The following is a 21,053-nucleotide window of genomic DNA, read 5'->3' as shown; positions in this document are numbered from 1 at the left end:
GGACAGAACTGGACCTGGCAACCCTATACATAGAAGGTACCAGGTTCAGTCTCTGGTATTTCCAAATAAAGTTCTTTAGCCAGCAAGTGCTGGGAAAGACTCTTCTTTGTCTGTGAATAATGAGCTAGAGGGACTCAGTACAAGGCAGTACAAGACAGTTTGCATATTAGTGGTTTTTTGGATGGGGCTGATTACAGTCTTTTGAGACAATCACATGGGAATGACCCCATGCTGACCATCTAGTCAAGCAGAAACACTCACTGCTCTGTGCCTTTGTGTCATGCATGGTGTTATGTGTTTTTTAAAAAATACTGTGAAGATACATTTGGATCATGTGGTGAGAGATAAATGTAATAAATATTAATAGAAAAAGTAACTCTACATTTCATGAAATTACAATATTTTCCAAGTCTTTGTTGTTTAATCGTTGTGCTTCTAAAAAGATTGATGGGCATTTTTATAGGTTAAATTATGTTTCATTTGTAGTGTAAACACGGCTGTTCCTACCTTATGCTCTCTTTTTGTTGGAAATATATTACAAAAGAATCCTACATCATTTATAAATTGTAATGCAAAGTTTCCCTAAGAAATATTCTACCAGTACGTGATGTTTCCATTGCTGCCTTTCTTCATATGCTGGATGAGTATGATACATTCTGTGCTTTGATGAAATGAAAATCAACCATCCACATGTTTAACCAAGTTTGTTAAAAAGGGGTCAATTAGCTTGACAGAAATATTTGTATTACATTTATATGCCGTCTTTTCTGTGAAAAGGTCAAGTACTTCACATTCAAAGTAATGTATGTAACAAGCCTACATATTTATTATCTCACACACTGTATTGTCACAAAGTACATTATACAGTGATTGCCATTTGCCCAAGTAAAATTTTGGACAGTTTGGGAGCTCTGCTGCATCAGAAGTTCCTTCTGAAAGTTAAGGGAGGCGCCTCTTCCCTCTGGTTGGTTTCTAGCAGGTCTTCCTTGCAATGCAAACTTTTCTGTGCAATCACAGGGCATCTGATGCTGTGTGACTGCCAGTGAAGTGCATATCTGTGAGAACATCTGGTCAGTATAATTAGTACGTTGTTTACATTTAAAGTTTCAGTGGAGCATTACTGATTGCGCCTTTTCTTTCGTTTACTTATGATTTTGGCTTGGATCCTATGCAGCACAAGCAGAGGTGTGCTGCATAAATGGCAACTTTCCCACCTCCCCACTCCCACTACAGTCTTTGTGACCCCCAAATTTGTGCTCCTGTGGATCAGTATACCCCAAAGAACAACAAAGGGGTTGTGTGGAAGCTACAGTAGGAGCGGGAATCTGTAAAAATCGGCCTCCCCCAATTCTGCACTTGGAAGTACATAGAGTAAATGGAAAGGGAGGTTACATTCTAGCCTTTGTGTCTGATATATGAAATGTTATTTTGTAACAAAGCACATTATGGTTCTTTGTGTCAAAGTTCAAAAGTTAAAATTTACATATTGCCACATTCCACTAATGATCTTGGATGATGGATTATACTGAGTCAGATATCCTAGGCCCAGAAGTCTGAATGCGTACATTGAGTTGCTTTCCATGTAAAGCAAACATTGATCACTGGGTATGGCACATATCCCATCTGACCCTGTTTAACTACTGAGACCTGATAAGATTGGGTTAGCTTGGCCCATCCAGGTCAGGGCCCCTATGAAGTAATGACCTCCAAAACACCCTATCATTAACAGCCTTCCTCAGGTCTTGCAAACTGAGAGCTGTGGCTTCCTTGAGTCAATCCATCTCTTTTCCTGCTGCCTTCAATTTTTCTTAGAATTTTTAAATACCTTATAATAGCAATCTCTTTTTTAAATTATCTCAATCTGTGTAAATCTAGTTATCCAGTTGGGGACTTTATTATAACATTTAACCGCATTTTAATAGACTGTATAGCGAGTGCATGTCTCCATAGAAGTTTGTAAAATAGTTGATGTTTCCAGGAATTGACTAAGAAACTTATATGTTTATGGTATAGATAATGTCTTCTAAGAACATTTCCTCACCAGAGTGGGAACAGTAAAGGTAAAGTGTGCATCACTTTTGCTGAATGCATGATTTCCAGTTGGTATGAGGACACTTGCATGAAGTTCTGATTTCCATAAAGGACTTGCTAATCATACATACTGCTTCATTTTGTTCTCTGCAACTTCATCTGTCAGCAAATAAGGATGCTTCATGTTCTCTTTGGCTGTATATTGCATGGGACTGGGATTCTATGATGCTTCAGTGTCATTAAGATCCACCTCAAAATGAATTTGTGTTCCTTATATACTGTACATGTGTAGTGAGAAAGCTATTTGATAGTGGAATTTGCTAGTGAACGTATTCCCTACAACTTACTCTTCTGTTATGGGTACCATGAATGGAACAACATCAGTACATTCATATTTGTGTCAGAATCTTTCTCACAGCTTTTTGCTCAAAATGCCTATTGATAGGTTATAAAGAGCAAATGATCACTATTGCATTGCAATCCTAAACAGAGTTGCATCTTATAAATCCATTAAAGGCAATGGGCTTAGAAGGGTAACTCTACTTGGGATTGCATTGTTAAGCTGCTAAAATTAATTTCTAGCCATTTTTTTGCAGCAGAAAATACCAAAGTGAGTCCTGTGGGGAAAGTATGCAGAAGAAGTTGGCAGAGCCTATCTTTTCCATGTCCTTTCTCTGTTTGCTCCCACATACTCCCAAAATCCTCTGCTAAGGGACAGAGAAGACTGGCAGGAGAGGGGGGGGCATTTTTCTTCCACTCCCTCTTCCTCACTCAGCCCCTTTGTTGTGCCATATTTTGTTTACTTCACTGGAGGATTTTTGGGGTACATCCAGAGGGCTTCTGGAAGCAGGACAAAATAGGGAAGATATGCTTTGCTGACTCCTTCAATGAGCCTTTTTCCATAGGATGCAACCCACTGCAGTCTCCAGTACACAATTTAGTTCAACATGTATTGAATGTGGAACATAAGGATGAACAAAATACGTCTTATACGTTTGCTATACACAATGTGGCACAGCTTTGATATCTCAAGTGCAGCAGGTAAACAGGTCACTAAAGCCAATGGCTATATTCACATAATTCCAGAGGGGTAGCCATGTTAGTCTGCTGTAGCAAAACAGACATACAGTTAAGCCTTAAAGACTAATGTTTATTTCAGCATGGGGTTTCATGAGCTCTAATTGACAAAAGCTCATGCTGGAATAAATGTTGGTATTCTTTAAGGTGCCACGGAACCTTGCCTTAAATCAAATAGGATCACAAATACGAAATGCAACAACTTTTTCAAAATTCAGTGGATAAAATTGGGGGGGGGGACACCTGAGATGAAAAATCATGCAATACTTGAATGTTTGCCAGGGTCAACAGATTGTCTGCTATGAATCATTAGATATTTCCACCTGCATTTTAAAAAAATCATTCTGATATGCTTAAGCATGCCTCGCTCTTTTTTCAATGAATCTAAAATTTTGCTCTATGCAACCTGTTTTTTCTTCACTTGCAGTTCATAAACAATTCCAGTTTTAAAATCTACTTTATAGTTTATCATAAATTCTTCTTGTGAAATCAGCCTTTTATTTTTGTTTGTACTAGTGACATGTTACAAAAAGTTTCATATAGAACCATGCTTGTTGGCGTTGCCAGCTCCAGGCTGAGAAGGTTTGGGGGACGGAGCCTGAAGAGGGTGGGCTTTGGGGTGAGGAGGGACTTCAGCAGGGTATAATAAAATATATAAATAAATAATGCCATAAAGTCCACCCTCCAAACCCTCCAGTTTCTCTGGGAGAACTGATCTCTGTAGTCTGGAGATCATTTGTAATTCTGGGAGCTCTCCAGGGCCCACCTGGAGGTTGGCAACACTAATGCTTGTATTGGCAAATAGAACTGAAAATGTTTTTTGAAATATACATTTTTATTGTTTCCATTAATAAAATAATGGAATTCTGTTAAAGTAGCATGCATTGCAGAAGTATTTAATAACTAAAGTCAGTTTTAATTTGCTACGTGGTCATAAACAGATGCGATGTGCTTCATTTGATACTAATTGCTCAACACTTGACTGCCACCTAATGGCCATAACTAAAACCAGGCAAGCTATTCACAGGCTTAAATTCTAGCCTTATTTCGCTGTGTACCAGAATGATACTGTCTGGTGTGCAAGAAGGGATTTACTAAAATGTCTCTGGCTAGTTTTAATCGAAGATTATGATGATGCTGTAACAATAATGAGTGGGAAGTTTCATTGATATAATTGAAAAAACGTCTTCCCCTGTAAGATCTGTTAGAGCATTTCCCTGTCAGACAATGATATACAGCAGAATGGGAATACAATAATGTCATGTCACAACAAAAGGTAAACTGTGGTGGTCCATGTTATATGTGTGAGAACTGAGGGTGCAATTCTGCATCTCCTTTAACATGATGCTTCACTCTCAGATGTGTAGCTAGATCTGCTGAATTTTTCCAATCATTTCAGTGGAGCCACAAAGAAACTGGAAATACAGGTTAAGCTTTTCCAAATGAGCATTTCTGTGCACATAATGAAACTGTTGTGTCAGAAAGTTAGTTTTTAAAATTTGGCTGTTTAAATTTAAGAATGTTGTTCACTCCACCAGTACCACTTATTTTAGTGGGATTTAAGCATACCTAATAGTCTCTCCATAATTTTTTATAACTCATCTTCCATGAATGGAATAAGGGAAAGTGGGTATTGGCATTCTATACTGAAAGCATCTTCTAGGCCAACTCTCATTGGAATATATGGGAACATGCAAGAGAAAAAATTCTATAAATATTGTCCCTCTTTTACATAGACGTTCATGCTGATCTGAAATCTGGAAGATGTTTTGCAAATACTTTCACTAATTGACAAGGCATTACAAATGTATTTATGATGCAGTTACCTTTTTGGCTTCCATTCAGAGTGATGGCATTGGTTCTCATCCTCACTTTGAATTGGCTTAGTGGTACTATCACATATCTAATTGGCCATGTGACAGCACCACAGTGCTAGTTCAGAGTAAGGGCAAAAGCATTTTCATCATTTTGAATTTGCTTTGGAATTTTGATACATAGATATGACCACCTATGTTGTACTGTGACATCATCACATTAAAAATGTGATCCCCAATTGTATGGGATCTCTGTCACATGAACAGAAGGTAAAAATATAGGGCCAGAACAGCAGCTGAGAGGGGTTGGAAGTACCTTGTGGACAACAGCAAAAAACCTGCATATTAAGGACAGAGATATTGGGTTACATTTTGGGCCCACTTGAATCCACCATTTTTGTAAAAATATACAGTGCAGCACCATTAATGATATTCAGACCATATATATTTGAAAATAATAGACATTCAGCAAATCAGTGTGAAAATAGGGACAAAGACTTGCCCAGTGACTGAAAGATAAAGCTAATGCTTGTTGCAATACAGATTGTACAAGGTTGGATTATGGAGCAGAGTATCAAGCTAGCAAAAAAAATAGGAAGTTTAACAGTTATATTTATTGCAGTGAGAACTGAAATGTTTATCTCTAGGCAAGCAAGTTAGCAATAAAGAATTTTTAAAATGCCTGACCTCATTTCTTTTCTTTTTTGTTAGACAATATTTTTCTTGACAAGCCTTCACTAAAATATACCCAAGTGGATTCAGAGCAGACATCCATTATCCCTGTTCACCAGGTTATTGACAAAGTGAAAGGCTATTGCAGTACTCGCTCGGACAACTTCTATAAAAATATTATTATGTCAGACACTTTGAGCCACAGCACCAAGTTCTGAGAACATTTGGAACATGGAAATGCAACAGAGGCTGTGAAATCACAACGGTGAAGGACTTGGTGACTAAATAAGGAAATAAATACTATGACCATATTGTGCTTTAACTATTTATAATCATTCATTTGCAACTCCTTACTGAAAAGGTTCTCCCTCTCCCACCCATGCCTGAGAGATCTCCATCAGTACAACTGTCAGTACAACTGTCAGATTTCTGCCATGTCACAGTATATTAGTTATATGTTTATCACATTGGCATCATTGCCATATATGGAGCATACTCTATGGGTTGCTCATTTATGTCAAGACTAGAGCTATACTTGAACACATGTCTCCCGTCATGCTTTCAAACATGAGCTTTCCAGCTACTGAAATAAGTGGAAAAGTCCACTGATATGAGCTCAACACACAAAGTGGTATATAATTGTTAACCTATGCACCTTTACAGTCTTTGCTCAATATTCATGTTTCACTGTGCAAAATTAATTATATACAGGTATGCCAGTCAAGTAGTCTGTATGAATTCAAGAAGATACACTCACTATGCATGTACAGGATGCATCCCTTCAGCTGGAAAAAAAAGAAAGTCTAGTGAGAAGGGAGAGGTGAGGAGAATAATGTAAGCCATTTTGGGTCTCCGTTGGGGAGAAATGTGGGGTATAAATTAGGTAAATACTAAATAAATTTTAAAAATTGAGCTACCATGACTACAGGCAATCATTACATTGCCTAAAATGATTTCAGTCTACCAAAGTAATTGAGGGATACATCAGGATGGGTAGCCGTTTTAGTCTGTCTGTAGCAGTAGAATAGTACAATAGCACCTTAAAGACTAGCAAAATTTGTGGCAGGGTATGACACCTGCTATTGTCATTCACCTGCTGTTGTCATTTGCCTGCTAATGTCATTTGGCACCCGAAATCACTCCACTTTTCAATATGTCGGACAGATGGACTCCCATTCTAGCTGTGTCTGAAGAAGTGACCATTGGCTCATGAAAGCTCATTCTCTGCCACAAATTTTGCTAGTCGTTAAGAGCTACTGGACTCTTGCTCTTTTCTACGGAGGTATACATCCCCAGGTCCCCTACCCAACTCAGCACTCTTATCATCATCATATTCTTTTCTCTTTTTTTACACTTTACACACGGAGGCTGAAATACTGTGCCTACAAATGCTTTGATCCACTGAAGCTAGTACCCTTACAGAGGAAGCATATTATTTTTTTACTGTAAATATGTACATTGTTTTTTTTCATTTCAGATAAACTAGCCAAGTAAACCAAAATTAGAGCTAAATTGTGAGATTGTGTTGAAATACTGGAAGGATCTCATTGTATTAAAGATGGATGCCACTGTCCTTCCTCCTGAAATAATACTTCCTGTTTACTTTGTCCTTTTCCTACCAAAATTTGTCTCCCACTGCAAGCAGTCAGTCATATAATTCCCTACAGTACCTGCTGGTATTATCCCTCATGTATGTAATGAAAAAGTTATTTATCTGTATGTCTTTAGTATATACATTTTAATTGTTATAATTAAGTGCAACATTTTTCTCCTGTATCACATGTATTTAAAATTGAAACTTCCTTACATGTAGGCAGCCAAATTAAATTGGACAGTTACATTAAAATGCAGGCTATAAACTGTTTAGTCCTTGGTTAGATATCATTGGAATTAAATGTACTTAAAGTGTTTTCACCTCAGTTGAGTTGTGGATCAAGCTGAGTATGAATTAACTGATTTCTGAAGATGTCAAATCATGCTGGATTTTAATGGGATTAAACAACTTTATCATGGAGAGGGGTGATTTGTATTTATACACTAACTTTGATATGATTATCTCTTTTCCTTTATACTATTCAGAGTGTGACTTCACTATGATATTTCTTTCAATTAAAATGTTTCAGTTAAGATGAGAAGGGAAACCAAATGTTAATAAATAATGATAATTTGATGAAATACAATGGGTTGGATCTCACTACATATTTTGCTAGTGAAAAAGGAGGAGAGGGTCCCCATTCACTGCCAAAAAGACTTTGCCGGGGATCACACAATCTGCATGAACCAAAGCCCAGTGAGATGATAGCTGCAACTTTCATATTGAATGTGTTCAACAGTCCCAACTTACCATGTTCTGAAGGTGTCTGTCAGCCATGAACCAATCACCCAGTCTGTTTGGTTCCTGCTCAGTGGCCATGAATGCCTACTGAACAGGTTTGCTTATGGAGTCCTCCCAAAAAAACTGAGCATGCACTGCCAATCCAAACAGATATTAAGTAAGGACTACTTGGATGAACACCAAAAAGTAGGATTTTTTTTTCAGGATAGCAGATTTATTTATGACTGATTTATATAATTTGGAACTGGTTTAACTTATGTATGGCTGCGACCACATGTGCCTTTAGATCCGATATAGGTGTGCATGCCTGATGGATCTAAAGGGAGCGATCAGCCAGCAACATCTGGGAAGCATCGCACAGTCATCGGCAACCCGTGCTGCTCTGCTGCTGAAGTGGAGTTAAAAGACACTGGGGGAAATCCGGTAGTAAATGGGTTCCAACAGGCCACGGATGCACTTTCCCCTGTCTGATCCCTCAAGCACACTCTCAAGCCATCGGGATGGTCTAATCAGGCCATCCCGGCTCATTGCCATTCCCCCCCCCCTTCACAGTATGTGCATCATCACATACTCCATGGGGGCCCCTCAGTGCCGAGGTGCAATTCCTTGTTTATGCGCATGGAAAACAAATGGCAAAAAAACCCAACTCACCCGCAGTTGCGTCTGATCACACAGTGACAGGCTGCGCCCACAGTGTGGTGTGATCTCACAACTGCATGTCAAATTCCTCTGGAGAGAATAGTCTTGCTTCCCCTCTGCTTCAACTGGCATGTGTGACCGCAGCCTGAGACTGAATTCATACAGCAAGCCACTGTTTCCAGTGCAATTTTCATCTGTGCCACCAGAAGGCATTTTGAATATTTTCTTTTTTAAATAAATTAAGACTATAATGATCGAATTCCACAACCTCTGGAGTTCCAGCTTTGTTAAAAAAGAAAGTCTCTAATCCTTCCTTTGTGGAGTTACAGGGGAAAGGTGCAGGCAACACATTTCCCTGTATAACGTTACAACAGAAGGGACTAGAGACTTTTTTTTTTAAACTGGGACTTCACTGATCTTGGCAATAGATCATTACATTGCTAGTTCACATGACCAACTTAAAAAGCCTTCTACTGACATGGAAGCCATGGCTGTAGGAAAAAGCAATTGCACTGCACTATGTTGTTAGAAGGAATGCAGTGGAAACAGCCTGTTGAACATCCACAAACAGATAATTGAACAGTTGAACCAATCATCAAAAGATCAGTCTCCTGCTCATGACCCACAAACAAGACATGAGCCAGACCAGTGAGTGTTTGAACATCCCTAGGTGTAGTAAGGAGGGGGATTAGGTGAGATACAGTGAAAAGGCTGGCTGGATCCAACCCAATAGTTTAATGGTAATGTTTCTGGCTCAATCGTAGCTGTGATTAACCTTCAGATTAATGTACAGTTTTCCAGTATCTTCATTAAATTAAGAACATCCTTTGCTTTTACTACCGTGTAGTAATCTTAAAATGTCTTTTTTTAGGTATATTTTTTCTAGCGCTGTTTCTTCTGCCACATATTTTTCAATGCAAGTTGTTCCTTTTGTTGTTGGCATAGCATCACCTCCCTTGTATATAAGTATTTATTTTTGAGGTTTAAAATATGTTGATATAGTGTTAGTTGAATAGTGGCCATTGTTTTTGTTATACATATCTGTTTCACAATAGAGAGGAAGAAAAATCATCTCAACTATATATATATATTTGTATTTTTTCATGTTAAATGTATACTGTGTATGGTATTGTTTTAGCATTCTGAGGATCATGGTGATGTAATATCAGATTCCTAAATAGGAATTAGTAAGACTCTGATCACACCAGAAATATTTAAAGATTTATTTCATTTGTTAGTGCTTCAGATAATTAAAATTTTTAATCATGGGTCTTTTTTCCTGTCTTTCTTTGTAACTGTGTGGCAAAAATGGGGGAGGGGAGATTCAGGGAAACAGCTGTTTAATTGTATTTGACCTTGTTTAATCAGAGCGGTGGAAATAACTGTGCAAAACTAAATCCAGAATGTCAGAAAGTTTATTTTGTAAGAATTTGTTTTTCTTGGAAGTAATAGCTCAACATTACTCCTATTAATTGACATAAGAAAAATGACATAAGAAAAATTAGTTTGTAATAGCTACACTTGCACTTACATGGTTGATGACAACTGGTACCACACACAATAACATAACAATGCTGACACAATGCCGCCTTTGGATTCAGTTCTTGACAACTTCAGTCTGCTCTCCTCTGCTGATGTTGACAGTGCTGTCAGGCCAACCACTCTCATCTTGGACCGATGTCCCTCATGGCTGGTGAAAGCTGGTGGTGAGAGGATATGAGGCCCACTGATAGACATTGTTAATCTGTCCCTGGAGACAGAGGGCTATCCAGAGGGTCTAAAAGAGTCAGTAGTAGTACTGCTCTTGAGAAAACTATCTTTGGATCCTACGGATCCAGCCAATTACTGGCTGGTTTCGAATTTGTCATTTCTGGGTAAGAGAGAGCAGTAGCCAAGCAGCTGCAGAGCTCCCTGGATGACACATCGACACTGGATCCATTCCAGTCTGGTTTTCATCCCAGCCTCAGGACGGAGATGGTGTTGGTCACCCTACAGACAGTCTCCACAGGCAGCTGGATCCAGGCAGGTTAGTGCTGCTATTGTTGCTCAATCTCAAAGCTGTGTTCGACACAGTTGATTATGATCTTCTGACTCATCGTTTTGCTGACAAAGGAGTTTGTGGGGTAGTCTTGAAGAGGCTCTCCTCATTCTTCCGTGGTTGGGAACAGAGGGTGGTGCCGGGAGAGAGGGTGTCAACTAGTTACCCCTTAATATGTGGGGTTCCTCAGGAGGCAGTCCTCTCCTCAATGTTATTCAACATCTATATGTGCCCCTTTGCCCAGCTGGTGCAGAGTTTTGGGCTGGGTGTCATCTGTACGTTGATGACTCCCAGCAATATCTGCTACTGGACAGCTGCCAGGATGCCACCCTGCATAATCTGGGTGAGGGTCTGGAGGCCATGGTGGGATGCTTAAAAAACTGTAGACTGAGGCTGAATCCAACAAAAATGGAGGTTCAGTGGCTTGGGGGGGGGGCTGGGGCATAGACTTCCCACCCTTGACAAGGCACCACTAACACTGGCACAATCCATTAAGAATTTAGGCATGGTCCTGAATGCCTCCTTAACTATGGAGGTCACAAATATTAGTCAGGTTTCCATCTACACCAAGTGTAGCAGTTAGCCCATTTCCTGTTGCAACCTGACCTGGCCACAGTAATCCATGCAATGGTAACCTCCAGATTAGACTATTGTAACTTGCTCTACACTGGCCTTCCCTTAAGTCTAACCAGGAAACTCCAGCTGATCCAGAATGTGGTGGTGCAGGTCTTGACAGGAATGCAGTGGACAACACATATACAACCTGTGCTGTGCCTGCTACACTGGCTTCCAGTGGAATACTGAGTCAGATTCAGGCCTTGAGCAGTTTGGGACCTGCGTATCTCCAGGACCATCTCCTCTGGTACATCCCTGGGAGAGTGTTACACTCTGTTGAGAGCAACCTACTGGTGATCCCCGGCCCCAGGATATTCGGTTGTCCTCAACCAGAGCCAGGTCCTTTTCGGCTCTGGGTCTGACCTGGTGGAACTCTCTGCCAACTTCCATCAGAACCCTGTGGGACTTAATAAAATTTCTCAGGGCCTGTAAGGCAGAGATATTCCACCAGGCTTTTGATTGAGGACAGCAACACTTTTCTATCATAGCTGGCACCCTCCTCTTTTCTTTCATCTTGCCTGTTTCGGCATTTTCCTTAACCTGCTCACAAAACAGAAGAACAGTCCAGAGAAGGGTTTTAGATTAAATTATGGACGAGCTCTCCAGGCCTTCCGGTCTTCTGCCGTCCTCTGAAGTTGGCTCAGCTTCATGTTCGTTGCATCGATGACACTGTCTAACCATCTCATCCTTTGCCGTCCCCGTCTTCTTTGACCTTCAATCTTTCCAAGCATCAGGGTCTTCTCCAGTGAGTGCTCCCTTCTCATTTGGTGGCCAAAGTATTTGAGCTTCAGTTTCATTATCTGGCCTTCCAGGGAACAGTCAGGGTTGATTTCTTTGAGGATTGACTAATTTGTTCTTCTTGCAGTCCAAGGGACTCTCAAGAGTCTCCTCCAGCACCATAGTTCAAAAGAATCTATTCTTCGGCGCTCGGCCTTCCGTCCATGGGGTCGCGAAGAGTCGGACTCGACTGTGCGACTGAACAACAACAAAAATGGATGCCATCGGGAGGTTATCAGATTAGGAATGATTGATCTGCTGGTTTTAATCTGCATTTTTGAATGTTTTTAACCTGTTGTAAATTGCCCAGAGCCCTGTGTACTCAGGGATTGGGCAATTCAGAAATTCAATTGATAATGATGATGATAACAATAACACATTATTTCAGTTGTGTCTCCCCCGGCTGTAAAAGCTCATAGCAACATTTCTAGCCTTGCAACAACCCTGTAAGGTAGGTTCGGCTGAGAGAAAGCAGCTGTTCAGTGCTACTGAATCTATTCTGTATGTGCAGATAGTCATACCTGCTTTCCTCCAGTAATGTAGCATAATTGTGCAGGCATATAGGGTACAAACCAAGCTTTCCATATACTCCAGTAACAAAGCAGCTTTTATATGCATTAGCTTTCCTGTATGCTTCAGTGGTGGAGAAATGGGTATAAACCCAGCCTATACAAAGAAATCCAAATGTGGAATTCCCAGCCTCTCCACTGAAGTAGATACTGAAATCCTTGCATGTGCAGGAAATAGTGTTCAGATGGGAACTCCTAGTAGCTGGTCTTACAGAGTGCCTCAAGGTTCCATTTAGTCATCTTTGCTCTTCAATGTTTGCATGAGACCACTGAATGAGATTGTCTCGGGCTTTGGGTTGAGTATCATCAATATGCAGATAACATCCCATTCTATATTTAATCAAGCCTCTAAATGCATCCATCCTGGCTCTGAACCAGTGTTTTTAGGCTATGGTTAAGCCAAGAAACATGCAAGAAGAAGGGCTTGTTGAGTTGGAATACTGTCCTACAGATGAAATTATTGCAGACATGCTGACCAAGCCACCTTCTTGAGAAAAGTTTGAAAATCTATGTAAGATTAATCTTGTGGATTTTGTACACTAGACCTTGAGAAGGGGTGTTAGAAAAGGCAATGTTTGGTGCACAAAGAAGAAGAAAAGAAGACCCTGAAGGGGGCAGCAAGAAGACAATTAGATAGGATAGTGAGGTCACCACTTTCTCTTCTGTTAAGTGGCATTCCTTTTCTGTCTCCAGGTTGCTAATCTTAGGGCAATTTCATCCTTGGAAGTTCTTCATTCAGTCTTACTCTCTCGGCTAGAGATGTAGTTAGGAACCTATTTCTGTCTCTCCTCTCCTATCAAGTGTGTTAGTTCCTAAATAAACCTTTATCTATCCTTTAATCAGATTGTGTACCCTTGCTGTGTTAATTACTCTGCCAACAAGGGGAAGCTAACTTTATGGCAAATGGGAGCAGATGCTAGGTACAAACAGGAAGGAATCATCTACCTAGCCTTCTTCTGATCTAAGTGGTATTTGGCTTGCTGTTTTTGGAAACAGAATGCTTGTTCGGATGAACCTTTGGCCTGATCTATATACGGGCTCCAATGGGGAGAGGGCGGGGGGGGGGGCAATATCCCAAGTGCTCTGATCCCCCTGAGTGACCCATGGGGGTAAACAAGCCATGTGATAGGCTTTCATATGATGGCTAGTTTGGGTCTGTGCAGTGTTGGTCCACTTGCCTAGCGAGTGGGCATGATGGCAGACCCTCCATCTACATGGCAAGCCTCACACTACTCAGTTCTTTACTATGCAGTCGTATGGACAGCGATTTTCAGTGTTTCTAGTGGCATGCAAAACCATCCCTTTTCTTAAGAGCCTTTTGTCTTAAATTGTGTTTGTTCACTTTTCTCCACAAAGTCTCAAGTGTTTCACTTGCTTTTCTGAAATGAATTTTTGAGAATTCCATTGGCTAATTGTGGTCTTTAGAAATCACTTTCTCCCATCTCCCTCTGTTCATAAGTGTGGAGAGATGTTCTTGTTGACTGGCTTCCTTAAAAAAAAAAAAGCTAGTCCTGCATTGCAGTAGTTTCCAACATGTTTCTTCTATATTTCTTACAGAATAGTGAAAGGAATTTGGTTGAATTGGCTGTCTCTCCACAACTAGTCAGCAGAGGGCAGTGTGGGAATGCTGTCTGAAAAGCATTAAAACTTTTCAGGAGGGAAATGGTGTTTTATTAAAAAAAATAGCTGAGGTTACAGGCTGTGTGTGAACCTTCCTGCATCTACATTAACTGGAAGAAAACAAACACCACAAAATAAAGCTAATGTTGATTCGGCATACTTTTTTTTTTTTGCCATCAAGTCACAACTGTGGGATTTCATGGCAAGGTGGTTTGCTATCTTCTGAGATATGATGAGATCAGATTAGCTTGGAATATCCAGGTCAGGGTGCAGGGCTTAACAGCTATTTGGGTGGGATTCAGATATTTGATGGCATTTCAGCACAATGCCTTTTACTGTTTCCAGGGTTGAAGACACGTGTAATTAAGAACAGCGCTTATTGTGCATCCCTTAGCCAGGGTTGAAACCAGTATCACAAGTGGAAAAATAGACAATCATACCAGCAAATTGAATGCTGGCCCAGCTGAGAAATGACAGCTGAGGGGTGACATGATCAAGGTTTATAAGATTATGCATGGGATAGAGCAGGTAGAGAAAGAAGTACTTTTCTCCCTTTCTCATAATACAAGAACTCATGGGCACTCCATGAAATTGCTGAGCGGTCGGGTTAGAACGGATAAAAGGAAGTACTTCTTCACCCAAAGAGTGATTAAGGCATGGAATTCACTGCCACAGGAGGTGGTGACAGCTACAAGCATGGACGGCTTCAAGAGGGAATTAGATAAACATATGGAGCAGAGGTCCATCAGTGGTTATTAGCCACAAGGTATAGATAGGAACTCTCGGTCTGGGGCAAGTGATGCACTGTCTTCTTGGTGCTTGGGGGGGCACAGTGGGAGGGCTTCTAGTGTCCTGGCCCCACTGCTGGACCTCCTGATGGCACCTGGTATTTTTGGCCACTGTGTGACAGTGTTGGACTGGATGGGCCATTGGCCTGATCCCACATTGGCTCCTCTTATGTTCTTAGCTTATGAGTCTTCCTGCTCAGCCCCCCTCCCCAGTCTATTCACCTGTTCTGGGGATGAAAGATGTCATGACCAGACTTAGCTAATCCCTCCTGTGCACAACAGTCTTCTACATCAAACTTGTAGAACAGTTTTTTCCCCACCACTTGATAAGCACAAGTATGTTTTAATCATGCATATGGAGGGCACTTCCAGTATGCCACCCCCTTTATTTTGCTGTCAAGTAACAGCCAACTTACCATGACCCCATAGGGTTTTCAAGGCAAGAGATGTTCAGGGGTGGTTTGCCATCGCCTGCCTCTGTGTAGCAACCCTGGACTTCCTTGATGGTCTCCCATCCAAATACTAATCAGGGCTGACCCTGCTTAGCTTCCAAGATTGATTAGATTGAGGCTAGCCTGGACCATCTAGGTCAGGGCAGTATGGCTCTACTACAGTGTAAAAATGGTTCATTTGGCATCATTCCAGGTGATGGGGTTTTTTGTTTGACCACCTTTAAATTGTACAGATCTACAAACATGTAGAGATTTTTCTTCTTGAAATGTTTCTGTGGTCATTCTTTCTGTTACAGTGTCTGCTGCCTTTCTACTCTCACTACAGACCAGAATGTGGGGAAAATCCAAAGATTATGATTAGGGGAAATCCAATGGGAGAAATATCTACACTGGTGTTACCTCTAGATAGAAAATTAGGGACTGAGTGTACTAGCTCTGCTAAAGTATGTGGTCAGGAAGAGATCTATGTACTAGACACAAGGTGATGTGAATAAGACCCTTTCTAAATTCACTTTGGGGGAGCCAAGCATAAAAGAAAAACATCTCTTCCACCACCTCCTAGTCCTGTTAGGAAGGAATTGCATGTGTAGGTTTCAACACCAGTATGGGGGGGGGGGGACACGAAACTTGATCATTTAAACAAAGGGATAAAGCTCCTGTCAGAAGAAAATCAGCTTGTGTTTCTGTCAGCTTCCTCAGTAACTCTCAGATGAAATAAGTCCTTTTAAGCAGGCTTTATTTTAGAAAGTCAGGAAAGTTGCATTCAAGTTGAAACTCTTTGCCAGAACTGAAAAGTATTACAAAGTTAGGAACTATATGACCTCTGGTCCAGCCTTCATACATACGTCAGCATTGCATATTAATTAGGTAGACTAATACAATACAATTAGGATGGTGAGAATGTATATCAGTACAGACTTTCTCGAAGGCCGTGAGAAGGTTGAAAAGCGAAAACTCCCTTCGGCCTATGGAGGAGGCACCCTTATACAGTATTACAAAGTGCAGCTATCTACATTCACACAGATATGTCTCAATCCCTCCTCCTCTCAAGAATGTCAGAGGAGGATCCTTGAAGATAGATTGATACATTGCCAGCAGGTGCTACATGGAGTCGGGAACGGGAAGCATGAGAACAGTAAGGGAGGAAACTGCAGATGCAACTATGACAGAATTCAACAAAGCAAAGCTATGTATATCAGAGAGCCATAATTGTAAATACACTGATCCATTGACACAAATGCAAGTGTCCAATTCTGACAGTTTCATCAATTACAGCAAAGCTTTTGACTGTATGGATTACTAGCCTGCTAGCAGTGCTTCGCTATGGTATTTAAGTTCCATAAATCTCTCCTTATATATAAAAAAGTTTTCACGTCCCACTTTCCTCAATGTTCCACACACTCCCACAGCCTTTGGCTCCCTTAGCTGCCACTCTGAAGGTCTGCCAATCCCCTGGCTGCATTGCCTTGGCCCTGCCCACAGAGCTGGCAGCCAGCGTCTCGCCCTCAGTCTGGAGAAGGCCGGCAAAGGGGATGGACGCTCCGCTGAGAGAGTGGCAACCTCTCCACAGGGGAGAAGGAGGCAGACCTAGCGAGGCAGCAAGCAGGGGAAGCACTCACCTTCACTGCCCCTCACAGCTCCTCTCTCTCAGCCACAAGGCCGGTGCTTTGTCAGGGGGATAGCTCAGTGGGCTGCACCATAGAGAAGGCTGCCCAGCACCTTTCAAAGGCTCCCCCACCTTCCTTCAGCAGCAACAGCAGTGCCAGGGAAGGTCTGGCCTAGAGGAAACAAGCTGCAGCTCCTGGTAGCTGGACTCTCTCCTGAGGAAGACACTTCTCTTGGCTCCTGTGTGGGACTAACTGTGACTGTCTCCTCAGTGACTGTAGGTAGGCAACCAAGCTTGCTTCTGTAGTAAAAAACCAAAGGACTTTCAGCATAACCCCCTCCCCTGCCCACTGCCAGCTTGGCCACTTTCCTGTCAGAATAAATTTAAAACGGCTCTCCTTTTTGCCTCCACCATGGCTGGCTGGTTAATGAGGTGGGCCAGCAGGTCACCACAGCAAATTGACTCTGAGTGCCCAAAGCCCGGGCATTCTCTCAGAGCCTCTTTCTAGAGCTCGTTGTATTTATTTCCACAATGGGCCTTATTCCTAGTCCAGTTATAATACTGATAATGTGAAATTTGAAACATGACATTTGTTGTAGGAATTCTAACAGAGAAGATTGTAGTGTAAGAAATGAAGTGAGACATTCATACCTTTTTTCTCTCTCTACTGAAGGACCTCTCTCTAGACCACATTGGTGGTTCTGCCCTAAGTTGCTAGGATCACCAGGTTGCTTGATGAGCTCACTCTGGAGTAGGCCACATAGAACTGTCCATTTAAGAAGCAGTCATCTGTTAAGTCAACTCCTGCCACCTTCCACGAAAGTGATGGCCTCTCTACTTGTGTTCCTGGATTGTTTTGCTTACATGGAGATTGTGTTGTTCTGAGAACCTCAGGATGATCTTGCTGGTACTTGGTCTGTGCAGCTCAGTGCACTACAGGAGTACATCTGCCTGTCAGGTGTGGGAAAAGATGTGGGATGCTTACAGCCTGTCTGGTGTTGGGGGGGATTGTATTTAAAGGCATCGGGGAGGCTGGGCCAGCAGCAGTGCTAAGGCAATCCTGCTGAGGAAACCCCCAGTGTAGGATGGGGAGGGGGGAGGAGTATTAGAAGTCACTGTGGAGGCAGGGCTGGCAAGATCACTAAGGCATTACTTTTGGGCAGGCTTACTCATGGCTTTAAGCACCCTGCAGTCGCTGCTGCACCTGACAGACAACCACCTGTTAGGTATAGGAGGGGGGGAGTGTGTTGTTCTGAGCACCTCACGGTGATCTTGCTGGTACTTGGCCTGTGCAGCTCAGTGCACTGCAGGAGTACTATGTGCAAATGTCTTTGCCGCATTCCTAAGTTGCCTCCTCCTTGTAGCGTTGGTGTATCTGGCTCAACGTTTGCCAAGATCTTTCTTGGGGGCAGTAAGAGGTGAGAGATGTGAGGGGGAGTTGGTGTGAGGGAGTGGTGATGTGCTGGACATTTCTTCAGGTTCATGAGGGAGGCATGCATCCCACCTCCTCTCCTACACCTGACAGGCATCTGCCTGTCCAGTGTAGGAGGGGGAGGGGGAGAAGTATTAGAAGCCATGGTGGAGGTGGGGCTGCACCTGACAGACAACTGCCTGTTAGGTGTAGGAGGTGGGAGGAGTGTGTTGGAAGCCATTCCACCTCCTCTCTTACACCTGACATGTGCAGAAGACAGACTTCACATGACAGGCCAGACACAGGGACATGTTTGGGTAACCTTATTAGCAGGACTGTCTCACACACAATCAAAGAAGCCCCCTTAGGCTGCCAGCATTCAAGAAGGGTGCAGGAGAAGATAATTGGCATGGTTTCTACTAACAGTCACTTCTGCATCACTTGGGTCCAAGATGAGCTCACAGTAATGGCAGCGCCACTGGGGCTCACCCTTTCCCTCCCAAGTCCCAGCCACCAGCAAAGGCCTGTCGCCTCCCCAAGCTGCACCTTCACTGCCTAGGAGGAAGACAAGCTCTAGATTCTAGAACCTTCTGACTTATGCCACCCAGACCTCCTTCAGACAGCAAATTGCCTTGAGCCAGCCCTGCTTATTGCTAGGATCCTGGAAGAAGATTTTAATATACAAGAACAGAATGTGAAAACCATTTTACCTTGTTAGGAAAATAGTAAATACCTAGATAATTTAAAATACTGCTGAAACAGAATTTTTGGGGGGAAATCAAAAGGTATCATTTTTATTTTTAAATGTAGACTTAAATCTTGAATTTTGATCTCAAAATCTGATAAAGTTTGTGGGGTTTGGTAGGAGAACTCTTGACTGTTTTTCATTTCAACTATGTGATCATATCAGTTGTGTTGCTTGATTTATTCCTATGCTTTGAGCCAGTTTGAACAGTTATTATTTTAGAGATGTGGCCTATAAATTTAATAAATAAATGATTGGCTATTTAGTTAAGCCCCATAAATGTTTCATCACAGATATCTTAGCATTCAGACCTCATCTTTATTAGGCCCAACCAAAAATTGGAGATTCGTCTACTGTTTGTTGATCTTAATCTGTATTTTGTATATTTTATCCTCTGCATACTCAGGGATTGGGCAATTCAGGAATAATAACTATTATTATTATTATTATTATTAAGGAATAAAAATGGTTTATTATTATTATTATTATTATCAACAACAACAACAAAACAAAACAACAACAACAAAACAACAACAACAACTTTCAGACTTTGTTTGGTTCACTATAGTACTGTTGAACTAAAATTGCAATTCTCCTCCATTGCATTTGATCTAGAGACTGCTAATGTTGACATTGTCTTCTAATTTATAGATCTAAGTGTACTTAAAATCTGCCAGCAAAAGATAACACCTCAGTCTGCCAGTTTCAAGAGAACTAGCCAGAATTTAAGGGGCATAGTAGTATTCTAATGATATAGGGCTCTTTTTGTAGAAAAAGCCCAGCAGGAACTCATTAGCATAATAGGCCACACCCAACAACAGGAACTCATTAGCATATTGGGCCACACCCCTGACAGCATAGCACATTTGCACATTAGGCAGCACCCCCATGTTACCAGAAGTATGGTTATTCAGCTACACCCACCTTTTGCTTCTTATTCTGTTTACCTTGTTTGTTGTCAAAACCCAGGGCTTTTTTGTAGCAGGAACTCCTTTGCATGTTAGGCCACACACCCCTAATGTCACCAATCCCAATGAGTTCCTGCTGTTGGGTGTGGCCTATTATGCTAATGAGTTCCTGCTGGGCATGGCCAACTTGGGAGCCAGCCGGAACTCCGTTCCTGTGCGTTCCTGCCCAAAAATAGCCCTGCTAATGAACAAGTATTGGCAGAGGAGATGGCGGTAAAGATCTGGTGACTGCTTTCAGATGGACAGACCACTCTCTTAAGAGCCTGTCCTCTTAAAAGTGTTTAGTTGCATATATGTGTTGCAAGTTGTTACATAGCTTTCGACATGCAACATGTATTGAAAAATTAGTGTGAAACATTTATCGTAAAGATTGTTGGGCTTTCCCCCTTCCCTCTAAAACAGAGCAGTCAGTCACAGCTGGAAAAGGTATTTTGGATGGCGTGAAGTATTGTGTGGGAAAGCTTGGCAAGCTTTTCCCCCCCTCTTCAAACACATCTGGAGTTGAAAAGGAATTTTCCCCTGAAGTAAAAAGTGGTATGAGGTAATATGTTAGGAGTGTTTGGGTATGGAGAATCCTGATCCTTTCAGCCCTACATTTTTTTAAAAAAAAAATTACTAGTAGATGTAGGTTGCTTTTGTTGGCAAGCACAGATGTGTTCCTGGTTGCCACAGGAAATATATCCTCTCCAAGACTATTTCCAGTTATAACGTTTTTTGTTTTCCACAAATTGATATGAGATCCTTTGTGACTGTATTCCTGACACAAGGGATTCTCCCTGCCAGTTTTGAAGAAGGCATGGCTCCCTCACAAATGTTACATTTTATAGTGGACTTGTGTAACATAACTGAATTAATTTGATCCTTTAAATGGTTTTAAACCAATATATATATATATA

The 21,053-nt window shown here is 41.6% G+C and overlaps 1 protein-coding gene across 1 annotated transcript in view; it reads left to right on the top strand.

The window, feature by feature from the left end:
• Nucleotides 1–5,694, top strand: part of ADGRG6 (adhesion G protein-coupled receptor G6) — a 132,687-nt gene extending 126,993 nt beyond the window's left edge. Inside the window, exons 23-24 of the mRNA XM_015421988.1 lie at nucleotides 2,014–2,060; nucleotides 5,634–5,694. Of these exons, the coding sequence (XP_015277474.1) occupies nucleotides 2,014–2,027 (14 nt within the window). The 3' untranslated portion in view covers nucleotides 2,028–2,060; nucleotides 5,634–5,694. The remainder of the gene's footprint in view (nucleotides 1–2,013; nucleotides 2,061–5,633) is intronic.
• The last annotated feature ends 15,359 nt before the right edge of the window (nucleotides 5,695–21,053 follow it).

This window comes from Gekko japonicus, unplaced genomic scaffold (assembly GCF_001447785.1).
Source record: "Gekko japonicus isolate JY-2015 unplaced genomic scaffold, Gekko_japonicus_V1.1 scaffold114, whole genome shotgun sequence".
NCBI lineage: Eukaryota > Metazoa > Chordata > Lepidosauria > Squamata > Gekkonidae > Gekko > Gekko japonicus.
This window is presented reverse-complemented; position numbering and strand designations above follow the sequence as displayed.